Source organism: Charadrius vociferus, unplaced genomic scaffold (assembly GCF_000708025.1).
Source record: "Charadrius vociferus isolate BGI_N301 unplaced genomic scaffold, ASM70802v2 scaffold18, whole genome shotgun sequence".
Classification (NCBI taxonomy): Eukaryota; Metazoa; Chordata; class Aves; order Charadriiformes; family Charadriidae; genus Charadrius; species Charadrius vociferus.
This window is the reverse complement of record NW_009649565.1, coordinates 96,794-116,165: the sequence shown is the minus strand read 5'-3', so window position 1 is coordinate 116,165 and position 19,372 is coordinate 96,794. Positions and strand designations below refer to the sequence as shown.

The following is a 19,372-nucleotide window of genomic DNA, read 5'->3' as shown; positions in this document are numbered from 1 at the left end:
CAGAAGACAAACCTCGTCTGTATAGCAATAGAAAATTTCATCTCTGCCAATAATTTCATCTGCCAACTTATTATCCAGTCAGCTCATATCATAAGAAACTTCTGCTACTCTTTTGTAGTCAGTATTAATGTTGACTATCTTGAAGAGATTTATATAATCAGCAAATATTATCATCTTACTATTCACCCTCTTTTCCAGGGCATTCATGAGTATGTTGAACAGCACAGGTTCCACCACGGAGTCCCGAGGAACTCCACTGACAGCAGGTCCGGCTGTGTTTTGTTTAAAAAGCTATTAATTAACAACAAGACCGTGTCTCTTAGAACCTGATAGCTTCATTTCTATAAGAGCTTTTGGTAAGAGACCTCAATGGCTTCTGAAATTCTAACTCAACCGGAGTGCCCTCACACACACGTTTGCTTATCGCACTAACGTATTTGCAAAGTGTCCCTCTCAAAAAGCAGTGTTGACTCTTCCCTGCATAGAACATAAAACAAAAAAAATGCTTAAATCATAGCGGAAATAATATAATCATGCAATAAAGAATATTTCTACTGGCTCTTATCTGGAGGAAGAAGCCATCCATACAGGCTGTTAGTTAGGTTTGGGGGTTTTTTTTGATCAAGCTTGCATACTCCTTCCTTAAGGATGTCATGGCATTTTTATGTGTATTGCTTGTTAAACTCAGCATCAGGGAACGTGAGACAACAAAAAGTTCAGTCACTTGCCAAAGTCATGTAGCGATTCGGTGACACAGACAAACCTGCTCTAGTCGCAAGGCTACGATGACTCCTATCTTACTAAAATGTTAAAATAGGTGGTGCTTCTATTTCTCTGGAACTAAATCTTAAAAACCATTACGGTTTAGGTGGAATTCTAGACATTTAAAGCCTTTTATGTTATTAAACCACCTGCCAATAATAGTCCTCCTGCAGAATTCTTAACTACACTTAAATGTCAGAGTTTCTGACATTTCTATTCAGTATAAAAGTTCCATAATTTTCAGAAAAAAGGACATGTGAATTGTTGAAAATATTGACTGTTTGTATTGCAAATGATGGGTTCCATGACCATACTTCCACCTCAGATAATTTTCTGGCTTAAGACACTAATGTCTGTTATATAGGTACAATTATGAAGCAAAGGCAGGCTACCAGAGGGAAAGGAGCAGGAGTTGCTCTGCCCAACAGACAAACACCAATGTGCCAGCGTTACACCTAAACTAACCTACAAGGACTGCCCAATTTTCCAAGGGCAAAGGCCATCCCTCTCCCTCGTACCAGGGTTCTGTGATAATTAGCGATAACGTAGAGGCCTCAAAACACTCCATGTTGATAGAAGATGCTTCCTCCGGTACAGGATATACACATATCATTCATCCGAGTTGGAACGCGCCTGCCCACTCACCCATCGCCTGGCACAGGATGTCCACGTCTTTCTCCACTTCAGCCAAAATCACGCTCTCAGGCTCAGCCGTAAAATATGGTGGTTCTTTAGAACGGGGAAAAAGAAAGAAAAGTAAACAAACAAAGCCACAGCAAAAACGAAAAATAGGTGTTGATTTAAAGATACTCATCATATAAAATCTCCACACCTACTGTATTTAACACAGTGTGTTCTGGACTAGTTTGTCTAAGTTTGCCTCTATTTGGAGGTGCTTTCTTTGGTAGTAAAAGCATCATAAAAAAGCCCAAAATGTTTTGCTATGCTGAGCATGAATTCCAAAGAGTCAAGTCAATGTAAGGTAAGATTTAGGGGTTTGCACTGCAAATTAATACTCAGAGCCGGGTCTGCTTTTCATTTTATAGATCTGAATCATGGAACATTTTAATTCTTCGTTCAGAAGGGCCCTCCCGAGAGGTTTATAAAGGTTTATATTTACAACATAGCACTTTATAGGATAGTTTGCTTCAGTAGCTAAACTAAATTCCACCTCGTGAAGGCATGAAGCATGTCAAATAAAGTGCCATAGCATGTCAGAGAGCCGACACCAGAGGATAAGTGCAGCATAATTAAAAAAACTCCTCTCAACTGTTTTATTTCTTGAAAGCAAACAGATTTAATGCTTTAATTGAAGTTATAGTAATAATCATAAAAATCCACACTTTATCATTAGGACTAAAGAAAAGATATTAGACGTTTAATTAAACAAAGACAAGATTCCAGAAATTGTAGAGTATGCTGTCATGTAACTCTTTATTCTATGCAGCATAAAATTGAAGAGCATCATGTCAAAGTCCCACAGGCATTAAGGTTGCAGTAATTATCATGGTAACTAAAAGCTGTCATAGTCTGTTCAATGCAATTATCATCCGAGTACTGTTTTTAGAAGCATTTTATTTGATTATAACTAGAGTTCTATTGTAGCATAGACAAACTCACTGGTAAGTTTTAGAAAATACAGAAAAGACAATATAAGTAGCTTGTGAGAACAAGTTCCCTGTATTTTCATTTTAAGGAAATCAAGTGTGTTTGAAAAAAATGTAGTAAGCTGTAACAAGATCCAAGGTCATGCGAGCTGACCTTCTCTCAAATCGCTTCACCAAACCTATCTGAAAACCAGATGTGCGGTTTGTATTATTGATGAGACATTAATATTTTCATAAATAAAAACAAAATCACATAATTTTTATCCTGCAAAATCTTATTTCTCCTGTTACCACCTGTAGCACAGCAAGCGTTGCGCTCCTTTCAGAGGGATGACATGCCATGCCAGCAGGTACCCATCAGTAAGCACCGGCTTAGAATGCAAAACCGCTTTTCCCAGCACTCCTTCCCACTGACTCTAATAAAATACTTGCTTGAGCGTACAGAACTGGGGTCTCATTTCAGCACCAATGGATATTACAGTTCTGTATTCATTCCAAATAAAGTCGATCAATATTAGTCTTCAAAATCCTGTGCAGAGGAGGAGGTGAGGCTGCAAAATAGCCTGGAATACTCATTTACGCAGCAAAACCAATAAAATAAGCTACCTGATTTATTATATTCTAATAATATACATGTGTTAACATTATTGATCCTCACTGCCTAAATATAAAGCTATTAATAAACATGCATAATAAGTTGTGATTATAAGTTGTGATTTATTGCATATGATCTCATGCGTTAATCTAAACAACAAATTGAAAAGCTGAACATTTAATTGAAATTCACCGACGGCTCGGTGTTTGACACGTTTGATCAACTAAGTTGCTGAGTCCTCTGCAATTCATCTAAGTCCGTGTTTTAACTCCAAGCACGCTCTTTCTTCTCACGCCATCCTCCAAGCCTTGTCTGATGTTTTCCCTGCGCTCCACTTTTCAGAATGCTATCTTTTTGACTTCCAGACTTTCAGCCTAGTGTCCTTACTTATCTACGTATCCGTCTGTGAACACAGGTAAGTGTCCATCTGTCTATCTCCCAAAATAAAATTTGAATTTTTCATTCTATGGCAATTTAATTTGACTGTACGGCAATGCAAAGGGGAAAGGTGGCCAAAGCAGCACAGAATCAAGACAGCATCCAGACCTATACCCCACACCCAGACGTTCACTTCTAACTTTGTGCTTCTTCTACAGATGTCTTTTCAGTCAGTGAGGTTCAAGTGTATTTTCCTCCTCTTAGGGAGTTCCTGACTGCACATCTTCCCCCCTCCATTTTATAAGGCACTCTGTCCTGAACGGGCAAATTTCTAAACTTCTCAACCTTCAGCTACCGGCTCTCAAACTTTCTCCTAGGTCAGCAACGTATTCACACACCAGTGATAAATTTGCAGATTTATCTTCAACCTGGGCCTGCAGTCCAGCTGCGAAGCACTTAATGTGACCTCAAAGATGGCAGTGGTTCCACGACCCCGGCTTACGGGCTGCTGCTGCACACAGTTTCTGCACTTACACTTGGCATATGTACACAGTCTGCTTTCCCAGTGCCTCTCCCAAAATCCTATCCTACAATCTGGGCTCCTTCCTTTAAATCCCACACAGGCTGTTATGCCACCCTCGAAGAAACTTAAGACATTAAGAAATGCTTAGGTGAGCAGGTATCAAGCAATGAATTACCTGAGGAGGAACTTGAAGTCAGTGACAACTGTCACTTAGCAAACGGGATGTGATGTTATAAAAGGAAGATTCACATCAGCTTTTTTTGAAAGAAGCAGGGAGAAATGGAAGCAGACAAGACAGAAAAAGAGCAGGAGCAGCAGAAAGATGCAATCTAAAGGCCACAGTCAACTCCCAAAAGACTTGCAGGGCATAGGTGTGCCAACAGATATGATTTCCAGTCTTCGTCAAGCCCAGACCCACCTTTTCCCTTACACCAAAGCCTGCTGATCTCAGTGCTCACAGCCATTCCAGCGGCTGGAAGCGCTGCCAAATGCTACAATTGGCAGAGAGGGGTCGAGAGGCTGAGGCAACAACTGCCCAGAGAGGGGTCACAGCTTATTCTCGCCTGATAAGCACAGACATAGAAAACCTTCCAGAAGCAATTCTACAGTGTACTGATTGTCAATTACCTGCTTCTGCTGCCTGGAGGGAGAGACAAGGGTGGGAAGACAAGGCTAATTCATAAGGGAATTCTGGAAGATCTAGAACACCACATGGACAACACTGCTGTGGCATCCCAAGTCTAATATACATGGAAAAATAGTCTTGGTGATTCAAGGTATGAGAGAATCACAGCTGTATTGGTGTAAGTATACTCTTAGGGCTTTGAGAGAAATGAAACAGTGATTTCCATGCAAGCTGTGCTGCTTTTCCACATGCGCGTGCCCTGTGGGGCAACAGGGATGCTCAAAAGGTCCTTCGCAGTGCGGGTCTCTGGCTTCAACAGAACTCAGGCTGTGGAAGAAATAGCTCTAGTTACAGGGGTGAGACAACCGAAATCCAGGCTCCCCGCTTCTCAGACGAGTCAGATGTATCCTCTGCACATCAGGCGTGTGCCCGAGGGCCCGTAGCCCCAGCATAAATTGCAAGTGAAAAATTCAGGGTATCTGAATTTGGGTGCTACACACCACCTGGTGAATAACTATCAGAGAGAGGCCGTAAAAATGCAGCAATATTTATAGGGGTCAGATGGCATTCTGAGGGGGCATTCCGGCTGGCTGTATACGCAACTCTATTGCATATTTATAAAGCTTAGTTTGAATCACACGGTATGAATTTGAACATTTATTGTTGTAGGCAATAATCATGTGCTGAAATTTAGTATCTGTGGTGAAATTACAATGTCTGCCAAACTATATAAGGTGCCAGACACCGGCCCCCAGACACGGCGATTTCTAGGAATGACAGTAGCCTGTTGGTATCAGGTCAGACATTTACCTTTTTTTTGAAATTATAGAATCCCACTGGTTAGAACAGGAAAGGACCCATTCCACCGAGTTCACCCCACTGGCAGTGCAGCGTGCTATGCCAGGAGAGAGGTCACCCCTCGTATTGGACCGAAAGAATCAGATACTCTATTGTTCAGATACTGTATTGGAGTTTGACTGATCTTAACTAAAAGGTCTAGAACAAGCAAAGGCGAAAGAATATTTGAATATAAATGCATGCTTTTAATAGCTGTTGAGGGTTTCAGGGGTTTTTTTGCACTAGAGACATCACTGAAAAGATAGCCTCTCTGCAAAGCCCTTGGGAGCCTGCAAAATTTGATACTGTTCTAACTTCCCCCATGCCGAGTTACATGGTCACTGATTTTAACATTCAAAAGATAGCAGTCAGCATCCATTACATACCCTTCAAGCCGCATTGGAGATGTGTGACCTAATCCTCCATACATACATGAAAGTCAGAAAGAACAGAGAAAGCCCCAGGGGCTCCTCCAAAGCTGAAGTTCCTGCATCACTCAGAAATTCAGGCCTGCATATTTAAAAGGAAAATTGAGGCTTAAACATGGGAGCCTTTCTCTGGCATTACCATAAACTAATTTCTTTGGTGAATATCCTGAAAAGAAAGGGGAACTGGAAACCTGAGAGCCCCTTGTAGGTACAAAGTCCGTAACTCCAGACAGTAGATGAGACTGTACACGCCGAGAGAAGCCCCACTGCATATGCAGGTATAACGCGTTCCTTGAAGCAGGATTTTTCTTTGCATGAATATCAGGTTAAAACAGAAAGAGATGAAAAAGCGCTCTTAGTTTCTTGCTACTAGCCCTACTGCGAGCTGCAGCCTGTGCGGTCTAAAACCTTACAGCAGCCCAGGGAGCACATCTGTTTGCAGAACTGAAAAGAGAAGGAACTTCTCCTGAATGTCAGAGACAGAACTGGACTTCCAGAAGTCCCATTACTTCACTGTGGTACAGGTCCCGTGTGCCTCGTGGGCCAAGGCAATGTGTCAACGTTCATCTCAAGAACCTCTGAGGCTTGCCAAATCAAGAATTGTCAACATTTCTCTGCTTTGCGCCCAAACTGAAGTTTAGGCAAATTCAAAGACTTTTTATATTCTAGTTTTCCTGAAAACTCTTATTCTTTTCTCACGCATAGGACACCAACACAGTCATCGTGGTCTTTTCTTAAGCACAATACATGAACACAACCACCACGGAAAAATCCTTTCCTCTGCTTTCAAGACACTATTTGTAGTGTTCCAAAGTGTCTAAGCTAGAGCCACGAGAGCTATTTTTTCCAGAGATCCGAGCACAAGGTAGGGAGATGGCCAGCAGCAGAGGAAAATCCCTTCTGTTCTGGCAGTTATATACACTTTCAATGCAAATTCACGAACAATGGCAATGCACAAAGAAGGCCCTTCTGCATCTCCCCACTCGCTCCTGGAGAAGTACAGTGAAGGAGGAGTAGCCCTATAGTCCACCTCGGAGCCTGGCCAGGTGGGCGCTCCATACTAAGGTTATCCCTTTTCTGGCACGTTCCTGAATCCCACGAAGCTGTATCCATACCTGATGAGAACCCGGGTAGCTTTTAAGAGAGATGCAGACCTACAACAATCCCTCATCGTGCTATTTTCAGAAAGAAATCTAGATAGCTCGGATGTAAAAATTCTCCCTAGGAAACACCAAGATGAGAATAATACATCTATTAACGTAGTTCTTCCAGGCACAAGACCGCTCCAAAAAGAAGGGATGCCCTCAACCTTGATTCTGCTTTATTCCATCCTATTTCTTCGGACAGGCCACCAGGGCTTCAACACTCAGTTCTGTGCAATATCTCATCACACCGGGCCATTCTTCCAGTTGCTTTTCTCCTCAATTTGTGCAGATTTTACTTTGACTGCACCTGATTTAAAGAGTGGTATGGATTTCACGTGGTGGAAGGGTTTCATTCCTCATTCTCTTAAGCTTCAAAAATTCATAATTTCCCATAGAACAATCACTTAAAAAATGACTATTGCAATTTGTCGCTAACGGAACTTGCAGAACTTCAGCAAAAGAATTTAAGATTAGCTCAGTTTTCAAATCGGTTTGCTCATGAGAAGACTCCTTAAATTACTTAATCTTCAAACTGTTAGTGATAAAACGAATGTGCTCTTATCTAATCTGCAACAAATCTTTCCCAAACTGTTACTCTGCCAACTGAGGAACATGCTACCCTTTAAAAATTTATAACAACTGCAGCTAATAAAACCAAGGTTTGGAACCACCTCAGTTTATCTTTGCTGGAACAATATGAAGATGTCAGAAAGTTCTTTGCCACATTCAGGAGAAAACTGCAGTGCAGCACTACACTAGAAGATTTTCTTCTTGCTTATGTAATGCTACTTTATTACATTAGAGATTCAGATTTTTCAAATATTATTGTGATTTTAATTTACAAACTGAGATGCAGTCTCAGAAATATTCAGAAAAAAAATAAGAGAAAATATTGGAGGTCACAAATAATAACTTGAACTGAGTACATGCCTTTGTACTAAGTTCCACTGCCTTCTAATAAAGCTCTTGTCACCATCTGAGCCCACGCTCAAGTTGTGCGACTTCTCTTAGCTAGCAAAGGCAAGGACTGATATATTTGTAAAAAAGCTTTGATTAACTCAGTGTTTTGATATCTTTGATGCATCTTTTTATCACTACCCCTATTCTACCTGTTAATAGCAAAATATTTTTCCTATTAATCCACAAAAGCTCTCATTACCATACTATTGAGGGTCTGTATTTGATTTATCCCAATCATTTTGAAAACAAACCTCTTCTATTAACACTATTTCCTTTTTTTGTTAGTCAGGACGCCTTATTAAGTCCACACTGTGTTATTCTCCCAAGAAGTACAGCTCATTATCAGGTCACTATCAACATGTACCCACTACCAATATTTTATGCATGCAAATGGACGAGCGTACTTGATTCCCTAGAAGTGCTACTGCAACAGATTGTGAGGGATACACCGCAAAAATCCTTGGGTTTGAATCTTGTCTGCACTTTCCTCTAGAACCTGTCCCTTGACTAATTAAACAACAGCCAGATCCACCCAAGAATTCTAAGGCTGAATATAAGTTATGCATTAACTACTAATCCTTTGATTTGGCTTCCTGTTTAGGATTAGAGATCCATCCTGCAGCTCAAGAAACTCATAAATAAAGAAATCTATCAGGCTTTGCTGACACATTGAGTAAACACCTGCAACTGAAGTGTCTTGTTCCATCAGAGGGAAATAAAAGTAATTGGTAACCAATTTGTTTCTGCTTTCTTTCATCTGCTTGTTCTTATCTACAGCCCTTTTCATAACTTCATTCTGACAGCCCCCTAAAACTGGATAAGAAATAAATAAAACATTTAAAAATAAGAGAGCAGATAAGCTACTAAAGAAAGGCAGCACTGCTAGTTTAATATGATTCCCCAATGATTGTTTCTCAGTTTTATTGTAACTGTATTTAAGAATCTTCTACATTAACCGAGGGGCTGCTGTAAGTATTGCATTAGACTGGATCTGACGGCACAGCAGCAAAGTTAAACTGCTTACAATAAAATCTTATTAATAAGGAAGAGTTTAAACCAAAACCATAAATAAGTTAAATCCATCTCTGCTCCTTAAAGGGAAGGGAAGCCACGAGGTAATAATTCTAAGAAACAAAGTACACAGAAAAAGACTGGAACCAAACTTCATCCAGTAGGTAATAAATATAATAGAGACACAGTGCTACGAATGAACCTGGAACAGAGCTTTGTAGAGACAAGAGCTGTTTTCTCATTTACCACGAACTACTATAAATTGCTTTAGTAGAATACAGACCATACAGCAGACTCTTTAAAATTGTGTTTTCAGAAGGCTGAAAGAGAGTAGAGAATTGTGTGCTGAATTCCCTCCGCAATGCACTACAGAAATGCATGTGCATGAATTCTGATCGACGCCGAGACTTGTATCATTGCCAGAGCAATAACCTCGCCAGGACACGTGCACAGTTATTACTGGGAATATTACATAAAAGCTAGACTTTACACAATCAGCTCTGGCATAAAACATCTAAATGTCTCTGTTCTAAAAGGTCTGCTTTATTCTGAAAGTCCTAAAAAACTCTACACTGTGTGCAGTGCGCTAATTTGCGTTATTTTAGCAAGATACGGCACGCACAGTAACTACCACTTTCAAGCGACAGCCTCCCAGCTATGGGAGAACTCCAGCGCAGAGGGGGTGGTGGCAACAGGCAGCGAAAGGGCACGGATGTCCCTTCAAAAATAGTCCAAAGTTTCCCTTGGAGTCGAAGGTCTAGCACGTAGCACTGATTTTAATGGTATTTTCTTCTCCCTTTTGTTACCTCAGTAATGGTATCTGCCCGTCTGTGTGCTCAGGAACGTCCTTGGCCCCCTGACTGGCACTTCCAGCAGACAATGCACAGAAGTGCTCCTAAAAGGCTTCTTTCGGAAATACAGGCACTTGACATATTAAAACTAGATGTAACCAAGCTGGGAGTTAATCAGGATTTAATGCATCTAAAAGCCAAGATGTGGAAGCTGCTCAATAAGGATTTTACTACTGTATTTCCCCAACTTCTGATTAAATGTATAGTTTCACAGGGGATTCAGAATCGCATCAGTGTTTTTTTAAAAAATATCTATTTGATGAATTTATATTCATGGGAAAGAACGGCTGAATTAATTTGGAAGATAACCCTCCTTCACCTCCTTTGTTCTGTTCTCCGAAGAAAGGTTCAAATGTAAGGTCAATGAAATATTAAAATATCAATTTTATTTCCTATTATGCCTCAGTCCAGAGCCTGTTTTACTAAAAAACACATTGCCTTGAGAATTACCCATTAGAGAAAGGAAGGCTTTCGCTCTCGCCGGTTCCTCTGTGCTGTCTCTCAATTTCGCTTCACAGAAATACATCCCCACATCAGCAGAGGTTGGGTTGGTGATTGTGAGTCGTCTCCCAAAACTGCTAATGCCACTGGTTATTTTTACTCCATTTCTCTTCCAGGTCACGCTCAGTCTCTCAAGAGGTCTGAGGAGGTTTAAAAAAAAAACAACCAAACAAAACAAAACCACAACAAAAATATGACAATGAACCATATATATTACAGAATACTCTTGCCTGCAGTTACATAAAGAATAGAAAACTTTTGTAAGGTTTCCTCTACCCCTGACATTTGCTTTTAAGAAATAAATGCATATATAACTTCTAGACATCAAGACCACAGACTACTCAAGTGGCATTATGCAAGTACAGCTAATTGATACAGCAATAGAACTTAAGTGCTAATAATCTGATTTCTCTAAGCAAAAGGAGTAAATAGTGCGATGGGAACCAGCTGCATGGGAAGTGCTTTCATTGTAACTCAATTACCAAAACAGTATTAACCGTATCAAGAACATCTCTGCCCTCGGAGGGGAAAGTGAATCAGTGGGTTGTCTTGTCGTCCATGGACCTCAATGATTCACTTCCACTGGAATTCAATGCTATTCAAGGCCAACTGGATGGAAGCGCGGGAGGAATGCTGTGAACTCTGTATTATGGTGCCTTATGAACAGGAGCAATAATGACTGTAAAACGCGAGCATCTGTAATAAATTACTTCATAGGAGATCCTCGCTAATTTATTTATGAGGAAACACAGGCTGCTCAACAATATCACCTTTCGTGTCAACAGGCAACACAGCAGAAATATTATTAACCCTTACCATAACTTCTTCCTTAAGATAATGTCTGCTGATTGACCCCCACTATACTTCTTTTCCTTACCCTGTGAGTAACAGGTGGGAGAGTAACTCTGCCTATATCCGTATTTGGCCACAAAAATCAATACGTTTAATTCAGTAATGTTGGACAAACGAGATTATTCATAAGGTTACTCTGAAGAGCAAGCTACATGCTGCATTCTGCTTTAGTCATTAAAATAATAAAAAAATGAAAATAACTTCCTATGTCCTTCTCTGTGAAGGGCAGTGCATTAAAATGAGTTCTGTATAACCCCGTTGCTTTTACAGTACCGTGCGTTGGCCACACACTCCAGCGTGATCTCGCTGCTCCCCGCTACGACGCTGGTGTTCCGCGGAGGGATGACGATGACGGGAGCCACGGTGTCAGACGGGGCTGTGGCACCTGCGTGGGCAGAAGGAAACCTCGTGAAGACTCTGTACATCTGCCAACGGTGAGGACGGACACGTTCCAGGCAAAGGATCTCATCAAGCGACACAGCTGCAAACTTCACTCTTCAACCTCACCGCAGATTTTAATCTCCTCATTAAGGGGAGATCTTCAGCACGACCACTTTCGATGGCTTTCATTATACTGTACAAACACACTGTTTCAATATACCCAGGCTGGCATCATCCGCAGCACACAACTCGCAAGAACTACTCCCAGACGGAGCGCAGGGGCCATTCTCAAATGGAGAGCAAATAAATTAAGCATCCTAAAGGTTTTCTATTGTTGAGCACTTTTATTTTTATCAAACACTTGCTGACTTATATTTTTAAGACCTTTTCATGTTTCGTTTAATCTTACCACTTCCACACCATTTCAAAAGAGTCTGCCAATACTCATGTTAGTTCTTTAAAAAGATTTTACACACTGGGGAGCAAATATAAAATTAACAAAGCAGCATATCACAGCAACTTCAATCCCTTTTTCTTATCAGGAAAGTAAATAAGCCAAATCTGCTACTCTTTTGTGAGGCATCATACTGTAAATAATTTAGCTTATGCAACAGTCAGCAGACACTTAAAAAATGGTAAAAAAGCTGCTTGTAAATTTTCTCTGTATACATTTAGTAAGTGAATTAAAATACCCATGTATTCATAGGTACTTTGCTTCAAGCAACTCATTTGGGAAAGAAAAATTAGCTATTTTTTAGCTTGAATAACAGAGTAATAAAATTTTCTAAAGATACAGAATCCAATAAACAAATTATAGGGAAAAGTAATGAAAATAAAACTGAACTGATGCAAAAGCAAGCCAGTTCATCAAACGTTTTCTGCAAAGAAGACTAACCCATGCCCATTCAGCAGAATGGGAAACTGGAAAATGCAAGGTATGAACCCTGACATTCTCTTTTAAGATAATTCCCTAAAGAACAAGAAAATGGATAGAAGGTTCTTCACTTATCTCGTACCTGGCATGCCAAAAGCCATTTGACATTCGATTTCACTTACTGCATAGGCAAAGGTTTTGGTAATGGGGCTCAGGAAGTTCAAAAGTTTAGCAGATTTCTGAATACTGAATGACAATATTTTTACCTTTTGACATTTTTGTAATTGGTAGCGAATAGCGTACTACAGGAGACAAAAGCCTGCAGTACAATTTTAATATTTAAGAATACCACCCGCACATCTGAATAAATTCAAGCATCCAAGAACAGTACTTAAGGAAGTGGTAAGCACATATTTATTTCTTCCCATAAATATGCTCTGTTGTTCTGACACAGCATATATATGCAACTCGCATGGGATCATAAAAACCAGGTTTTTAGTAGATTTTACTTCTGCTCAACAACATTCCTGGAAATACGATGCTATCAGGTAGGACATCCACTTTCTAAGAAGATTTCCATGGTGGTCTTATAGGTATTCATGGCAGGAATTTTCCAGATAGTAATTGAAAAAACAGAACACAAGAGCAATGAGATTAGTAGCTGATGAGAAGGAATAACTTCAGCATTACTGTTCACCACTGCTTCTGCGCAAGATGAAGGTCTACAACAGTAAATGCTAAAAGATCAACACACACGTTACTAATTTGGCAATAATCATTTCTTATCTCCATCTGGAAAAGACGAAAACCACTTGTTCGTCTTATCAGCTCCGCTGAAGAATGGCTCAACCCCACTAAAACCAGGCGAAGAACAGAAGCCAGCTTTGTCGCAACCTCCAGGAGTTCACCGCACGCGAATGGCTCTTTGTGCAGTGAGCAGATAAGGGGGGCAAAGAAAAGGGCACGTTGCTCCGCCTGCAACCAAGAAAACGTAAGAATTTTTTGATTTCACTATTAAACTGCCACAAGAGCGTAAACACAGTAAGTGCTTATTTTCATTTCATACCATCCCTGACACAAATCTATTAAAAACAGGCTGTTGATAAAGATTTTGAGAGGGTGAACTAATACAGATGTGATACAGAGGGCTCAGCAAAACGTTCAGGGCTTGGATTCAAAGTAAAATCCCTACAAAGGTCAGCTGCAGATATAACAAAGCTTATACAGAAAACAACAACATTTCAAAGTGTTATCTAAACAGTACCCAGAGAGCACGTATATTCCTGTTTCATATTCAAAGCCAGTTTAAGTTTCCCTTTGCAGCACAAAGGAACCACTTGCCATAACTCACTCCGGCCCCGATCCTGCCAAATAAAACTCAACAAAGACATTCCCTTGGTTCCTTTTGCAGGGTGCAGTTTGCAGCTTTGCTCTGCTGCTGCTCAAAATATCAAAGGAGGGAATTTGGTTCTACTTCAGCGTAAAAATCTCAATAGGGCTGTACCGTGGGACCTGTGTGCCCACCCCATCCTTTCCGAACTTCATCTTTTTGTAAGAAATCCACAGGTTGGAATATCAGAGTAGCCAGGTTCCTAATCTGGATAAGGAGTAACACTGTGATTTTGTTTTGATGATGTGATGCAGCAAATCAGGCTTCAGCCTGGCCGCGGAAGGTAGAGAGCTATTCAAACAATCAGATAATGAAAAACTACCCAGACTTTCCAAGTTTCTTATCCTACCTGTCAATAAAGCCACTCCATCCCTCTCCTACCTCCTAATGCAGTATGCTGACATGATTTTACTTGACTGGTGCTACACTAAAATGCAATGGAGAATGTCATTGTTAGTAAACAGACATTTTCTTTGAAAATCCTTTGTAGAAAACAGTCATTTTTTTTCCTCCTCTTCACTGATCCTTTTTTACTTCAGCAGACGACTTCTTGTCCCAGTTTTCTAGGTCTCTGCTGTTTCCTTCTGCCTTTTCATCACCTCTTCTTTCCCTGCATCCCTCCCTCCAGCAGCTTCTCCGCATTCGTCACTGGCCATTTCCCCTCCCCGCCATCCCACGGTCCCCTATAGATGTTTCACACTATCTAAGAACTGCTCAATTCCCCATATATCCTCTGTTCCAATGACTGAGCTTCAGTTTCTCCGATTCGCATCCATTAATAGGAAATATTTACTAAAGACACCCACATGGGAGAGCAATACAAGCTTAGAAGAACAGTTACAGTCAGATGCTAACGGGGAACCACCGTTCCCGACCCGTATTCTATCTTTTCTGAAAGAAAAGATCTTCTTTCCTTTCTATCTGCTTTCTGAACCTCTCCTCTCAGCTAAGAAAGCGAAGCAACATTAGAGGAAAACATTGACCCCAGCGACGCTTCGCTCTTAAGCATAAAAAGTCTGCGGGGAACTCGTAGAAAGCTGCAGCCACAAGGCTCAACGGCGCTGAAGAACACTTAAGGGATGTGCTCTTAATCTGATTCTAGTCCTAAACAGGCGACTGGACAGAAGAACCACCACAGGCAAGAGTCCTAATCCAAACAGAGAGTTTTCTTCAGAAAAGAGCGCGCTCTGCTTTACTTCTCATTGTGTCTATTTTAGCCACAGCACTCACAGTATTTCCAGTCTTCCCAGTGCCTCTAAACCTTCTCATTAGACACTGTCTTAATTATTACCGGTATCTACTAGGGCCCAGGAACTGAAGTGCCTTCAGGACAGCCCCAACCAACCTTTGCAGCTTGACTAGCATAATAACACCAAAGACTCCGACTGACTAGAGCAGGGAGCTTATCTTGGAGCTGTTTCAGTGGTTCCCGACCCCAGCTGCTCATGAGCAGTTGGTGAACTGCTTCCATTTAAAACCCAAAATATTGAGGTAAATTGGCGGAAGTATTATTTTTCCATATAAGACTTTTTAAAAAAAAAAGAGGGGGGGAAAAAAGAAGAGCCAAAAAGTTTGAAAAAGAGAGAGAGAGAAAAATAAAAGAGAACATAGAAAGGAAAAGATCTGGGGTTTTTCAGTCCCTCTGAACATAACCTCTCCAGACTGTGGCATTCAAGAATCTGGCAGTTCTGCACAAAGCAGAGATAAATGGAGGGAAGAGAGAAAAAGAAAAAGTGAACACGTCTTGCACGGTCTATTTGTTTTTATCACCAGTGGCTGTACATGACCGCACAACGCTGGTCTTGGATCACACTGCTCTTCCCCTGTCTCTCCTGCCATATGACCAAGAATGAAACCTGTCCCAAGTGGTCTATAACACTAATTTTTTAATACTGATGAGCTGTAGAATTTTTAATCTGTTATTTAAATAGAATAATTATGTTGAGTGCCCTATCATCTCTGAAAAGACACTGTTTTTATCTTTCTACATATATTGCCATGTAAGGTACAGGGAATTTTAAATATTTTAATTTACAGTTTATAAAGATCACAGACTTTGTAAAGATCACAGACTTTATCAAAGCCACTTGGGTGCTTAATTTCCCCAGCTGAGATGAAATCTCACTCAGGCCATATGACTGAAGATACAAAAGGTGCTTTCCCCTTCATAAATGTATAAACATTAGGTTCTTTCACAGCTTTTACATTATGGCATGCAAATTTTATCTATAGCTGTGTTTGTGGTGCAGAATATTAAGAGTATTACTTCAATGGATGCTCAAATTCATCTCAGAGAGATACAGAGGAAACCAGCCATAATAAAAGGTGAGAGAAAGTGTTTATCTCTTCAAAAGAAGTAACAGCTTGAGTTCAGACTTGAGAAAAATGACAAGTCTGATTTTTGAGGCTTGCTTATAGGTCCCAACCGCTAAGTGTCTTCAGAGACACTTAGCACAAGCAGGGTGACCATGAGCAGGAGGAGGGAGGATTCCCTAAATAATCACCAGATCACCCTCTTGGTACGGGGTAGAGCCTGGAAGGTGACGTTGACTGTTCGTCGTCCCTACCCTTAGTGTTAGTTACTACTGCAATTACCTCTCTGTGTCCTGTTTTCAGTCAAGAAGGAATCCCACAGGAATCAGTATCCAAAAATGGATTTACCTCTTCAATATTATGAAATTTGTCTATGGGAGAAAAACACTTCACAGAAAAGATCAGCAGTACACTACCGTCAAGCTAATGGAGAAATTGAATACTTCATCTGAACTTCAAAAAGATTTATAAGTTATCCTGGGAGAAAAAGATTAGAAAACCTTCACCATAAACTTCCTACAGACTTTCAAACTTGCACAGTATGCAGAAATGCCTTCGCAATTACTATGCAGGATATGTGCAAAGCTTCATGTTACCAAATTATGGATAACTATATTAGAAAAAAGCAGAATAGGAGACGAGTCCAATACAAATAGCAAAAATATTACATATAAATAGTTCAACATTATGGCATCAAGAATGTGCAATCTCTGCCTATGTAACACGGAATATGAGAAAAGAGGAGAAATGACAATCACACGGCATCTCAAGATTGCTTGAGGGGAAAAAAAATAAAGGAGAGCTAACAAATGCAAACTACCTAATGCAATACATTTCACTTTTTCCAGTACAGCCTGCAGATGGTTTGGATTAGCAACCCGTAATGGATTAATGCCCCTTTCCAGTACAAGATACACAACAGGAATTGGATCCTGATCAATAATAGATTAATTTCCCTTCCCCGTTGCGGTACAAGATGCACAACAGGAATTGGAGCCTGATCAACAGGCTAGCAAATGCTGACAACCACCTGCGGGCACAAGAGAGAAGCATTATGCAAATAATGAAAAAAAGGTGTATTTCTCAATCATAAAGCTCTATCCTAAAACATTGCTTGTCTATTTGTTCCCCACTTATTAGAGTGATGATTAACAGGTTATACAGTGAAAGAGCATTAAGATAATAAAGGTTACAATGTCATTTTTTCACTTTTATTGCAGCAAGGACTGTATTTGTTTTCAAGAAAAAGGAAATCGGTGACGTTTCTGTGCACTACTGTGCACCGGACAGGTCTCTGCTCAGATTTCTAGATGTAAAGAAAAATAACAGAGACTTTCCTGTGAGGATTCTTGGCCACATTCGTTTAGTTTGATGAATAACATTAAAACTCCAGATGGAGTTTGAGTCAAAAGTATGTATTTATAAAATAATTAGCAATCTAATGGTACAGAGCTGGTGTATGAAGAATTATGATTTTTCAGTACCCGAGGATATCTGAAGACTCCTCAAACACATACATATTAACATAATTTTTGATCTTGAACCTTGGAGAAACTCGACTCTAGGCTCAATAAAGTAAATAAGCAGCAACATAAAATTTTAGCTTTGTGGATCAAGTTTATAGCGAAAAGGGCCTAGTTGTTTGAATCAAACACAGCAACTGGATTCTTATATATACAGTCCTCGTCTTGATCCAGACATCAGACATCACGATGTATGAATAAAACACCAGACATGAAAACGTTTACAAAACACAATATGAGCAAAGCAAGCGAATGATGTAGGTCAGTTATACTTATTGACTCAATATACCCCGTCAACACGACTGAGCTTTGCCCACATCACATCAAACACACGATTCATTTCTGCTGCAAGTAAAGTCAACAGAAGCAAACAAACAAAAAGGGTGAATAAAATAATAAAACCCTGAACAACACACAGCTAGTAGATCACAAATGAAATACCCAGTGTATGAGGGGAGTATGGTAAAGAGAAGCAATTACAGAAGATTTCATCAATGACTGTTGAGGAAGCCTTGCCTAAATTAACCTTGGCCTAATGGCCCCTGTGGTAAAAGCAGGGCCTGAAAACTTCCCCCCTTCCTTTTCTGCCCACCCCGCCTGGGCCCGTGGGACCCGCCGGGTATGTTACAACAGCACTGCTGATGCATTTAACTTTGAAAAATAAAGTTACCCGAAGAAACTAACCTACAAAATGTGTGATTTACCTTTTCGAGCTTGTAATTCTGCAAGCAGTTCAAAACGCACTTAACTTCAGGTACTTGCTGGTTGGTTTGAAGAGAGTGAAAATACATTCCTAATTTAAGTCAATATATAATATTACAGAAACAGAGCCTTGCAGAACAAAATGGGGAAAACATATTAATTATGCAAAACGTTGTATGGAGCTTCCTGACACCTGTGTTTGGAGCAGAGGACTAGAAACACCTCTTGGGCCAGCCTCGTCCCCTCTCTCGGACATAGAATTATAGAATGGTTTGGGTTGGAAGAGACCTTAAAGACCATCCAGTTCCACCCCCTGCCCTGGGCAGGAACACCTCCCACCAGCCCAGGTTGCTCCAAGCCCCGTCCAACCTGGCCCTGAACACCTCCAGGGATGGGGCAGCCACAGCTTCTCGGGGCAACCTGGGCCAAGGGCTCACCACCCTCAGAGTGAAAAATTTCTTCCTAATATCTCATCTAAATCTCCCCTCTTCCAGTTTGAAGCCATTCCCCCTCATCAAAGGTCAAAAGTCCTTCCCCAGCTCTTCTGTAGCCCCTTTAGATACTCGAAGGCCACTAGAAGGTCTCCCTGGAGCCTCCTCTTCTCCAGGCTGAACAGCCCCAACTCTCTCAGCCTCTCCTCACAGCAGAGGGGCTCCAGCCCTTGGATCATCTTTGTGGCCCTCCTCTGGACCTGCTCCAACAGGTCTGTGTCTTTCCTACATTGGAGGCTCCAGAGCTGGATGCAGTACTCCAGGTCGGGTCTCACCAGAGCAGAGTTGAAGGGAAGAATCATCTCCCTAATCATGTCCCATCATCCAACCCTGTTTCTGAATGTACTGCAGTAAAAATATTGAGGTTTTCTATCTCCACTTTCCTGGTTGGAAAGTTTCCTAGAGCTTTGTTGTTCAACCTGTTAAAAACACTCTTAATTTCCAGCCTAAATATATTCATGGCCAATGTACCCCATTTGTTCCTCTGCCAAAGCTGTCCTTTCACTTAAAGAGCTGTTTTCTCCCTCTGTGATGTTTACATTCTAAAGTATTTATAGAAAACAAGCATACTCCTTCACAGTCTTAATTTTACTTAGCTGAACAAGCCAAACTTTTCTTGCCTG

At 40.7% G+C, this 19,372-nt stretch overlaps 1 protein-coding gene across 1 annotated transcript in view; it reads right to left on the bottom strand.

Annotated features, from left to right (window-relative positions):
- SDK1 (sidekick cell adhesion molecule 1) overlaps positions 1-19,372 on the bottom strand; it is a gene marked incomplete at its 5' end in the record, with an annotated part of 212,530 nt that overhangs the window by 143,977 nt on the left and 49,181 nt on the right. The window contains 3 exons of the mRNA XM_009890061.1: positions 1,408-1,491; positions 10,173-10,363; positions 11,349-11,460. Coding sequence (XP_009888363.1) covers positions 1,408-1,491; positions 10,173-10,363; positions 11,349-11,460 — 387 coding nt within the window. The remainder of the gene's footprint in view (positions 1-1,407; positions 1,492-10,172; positions 10,364-11,348; positions 11,461-19,372) is intronic.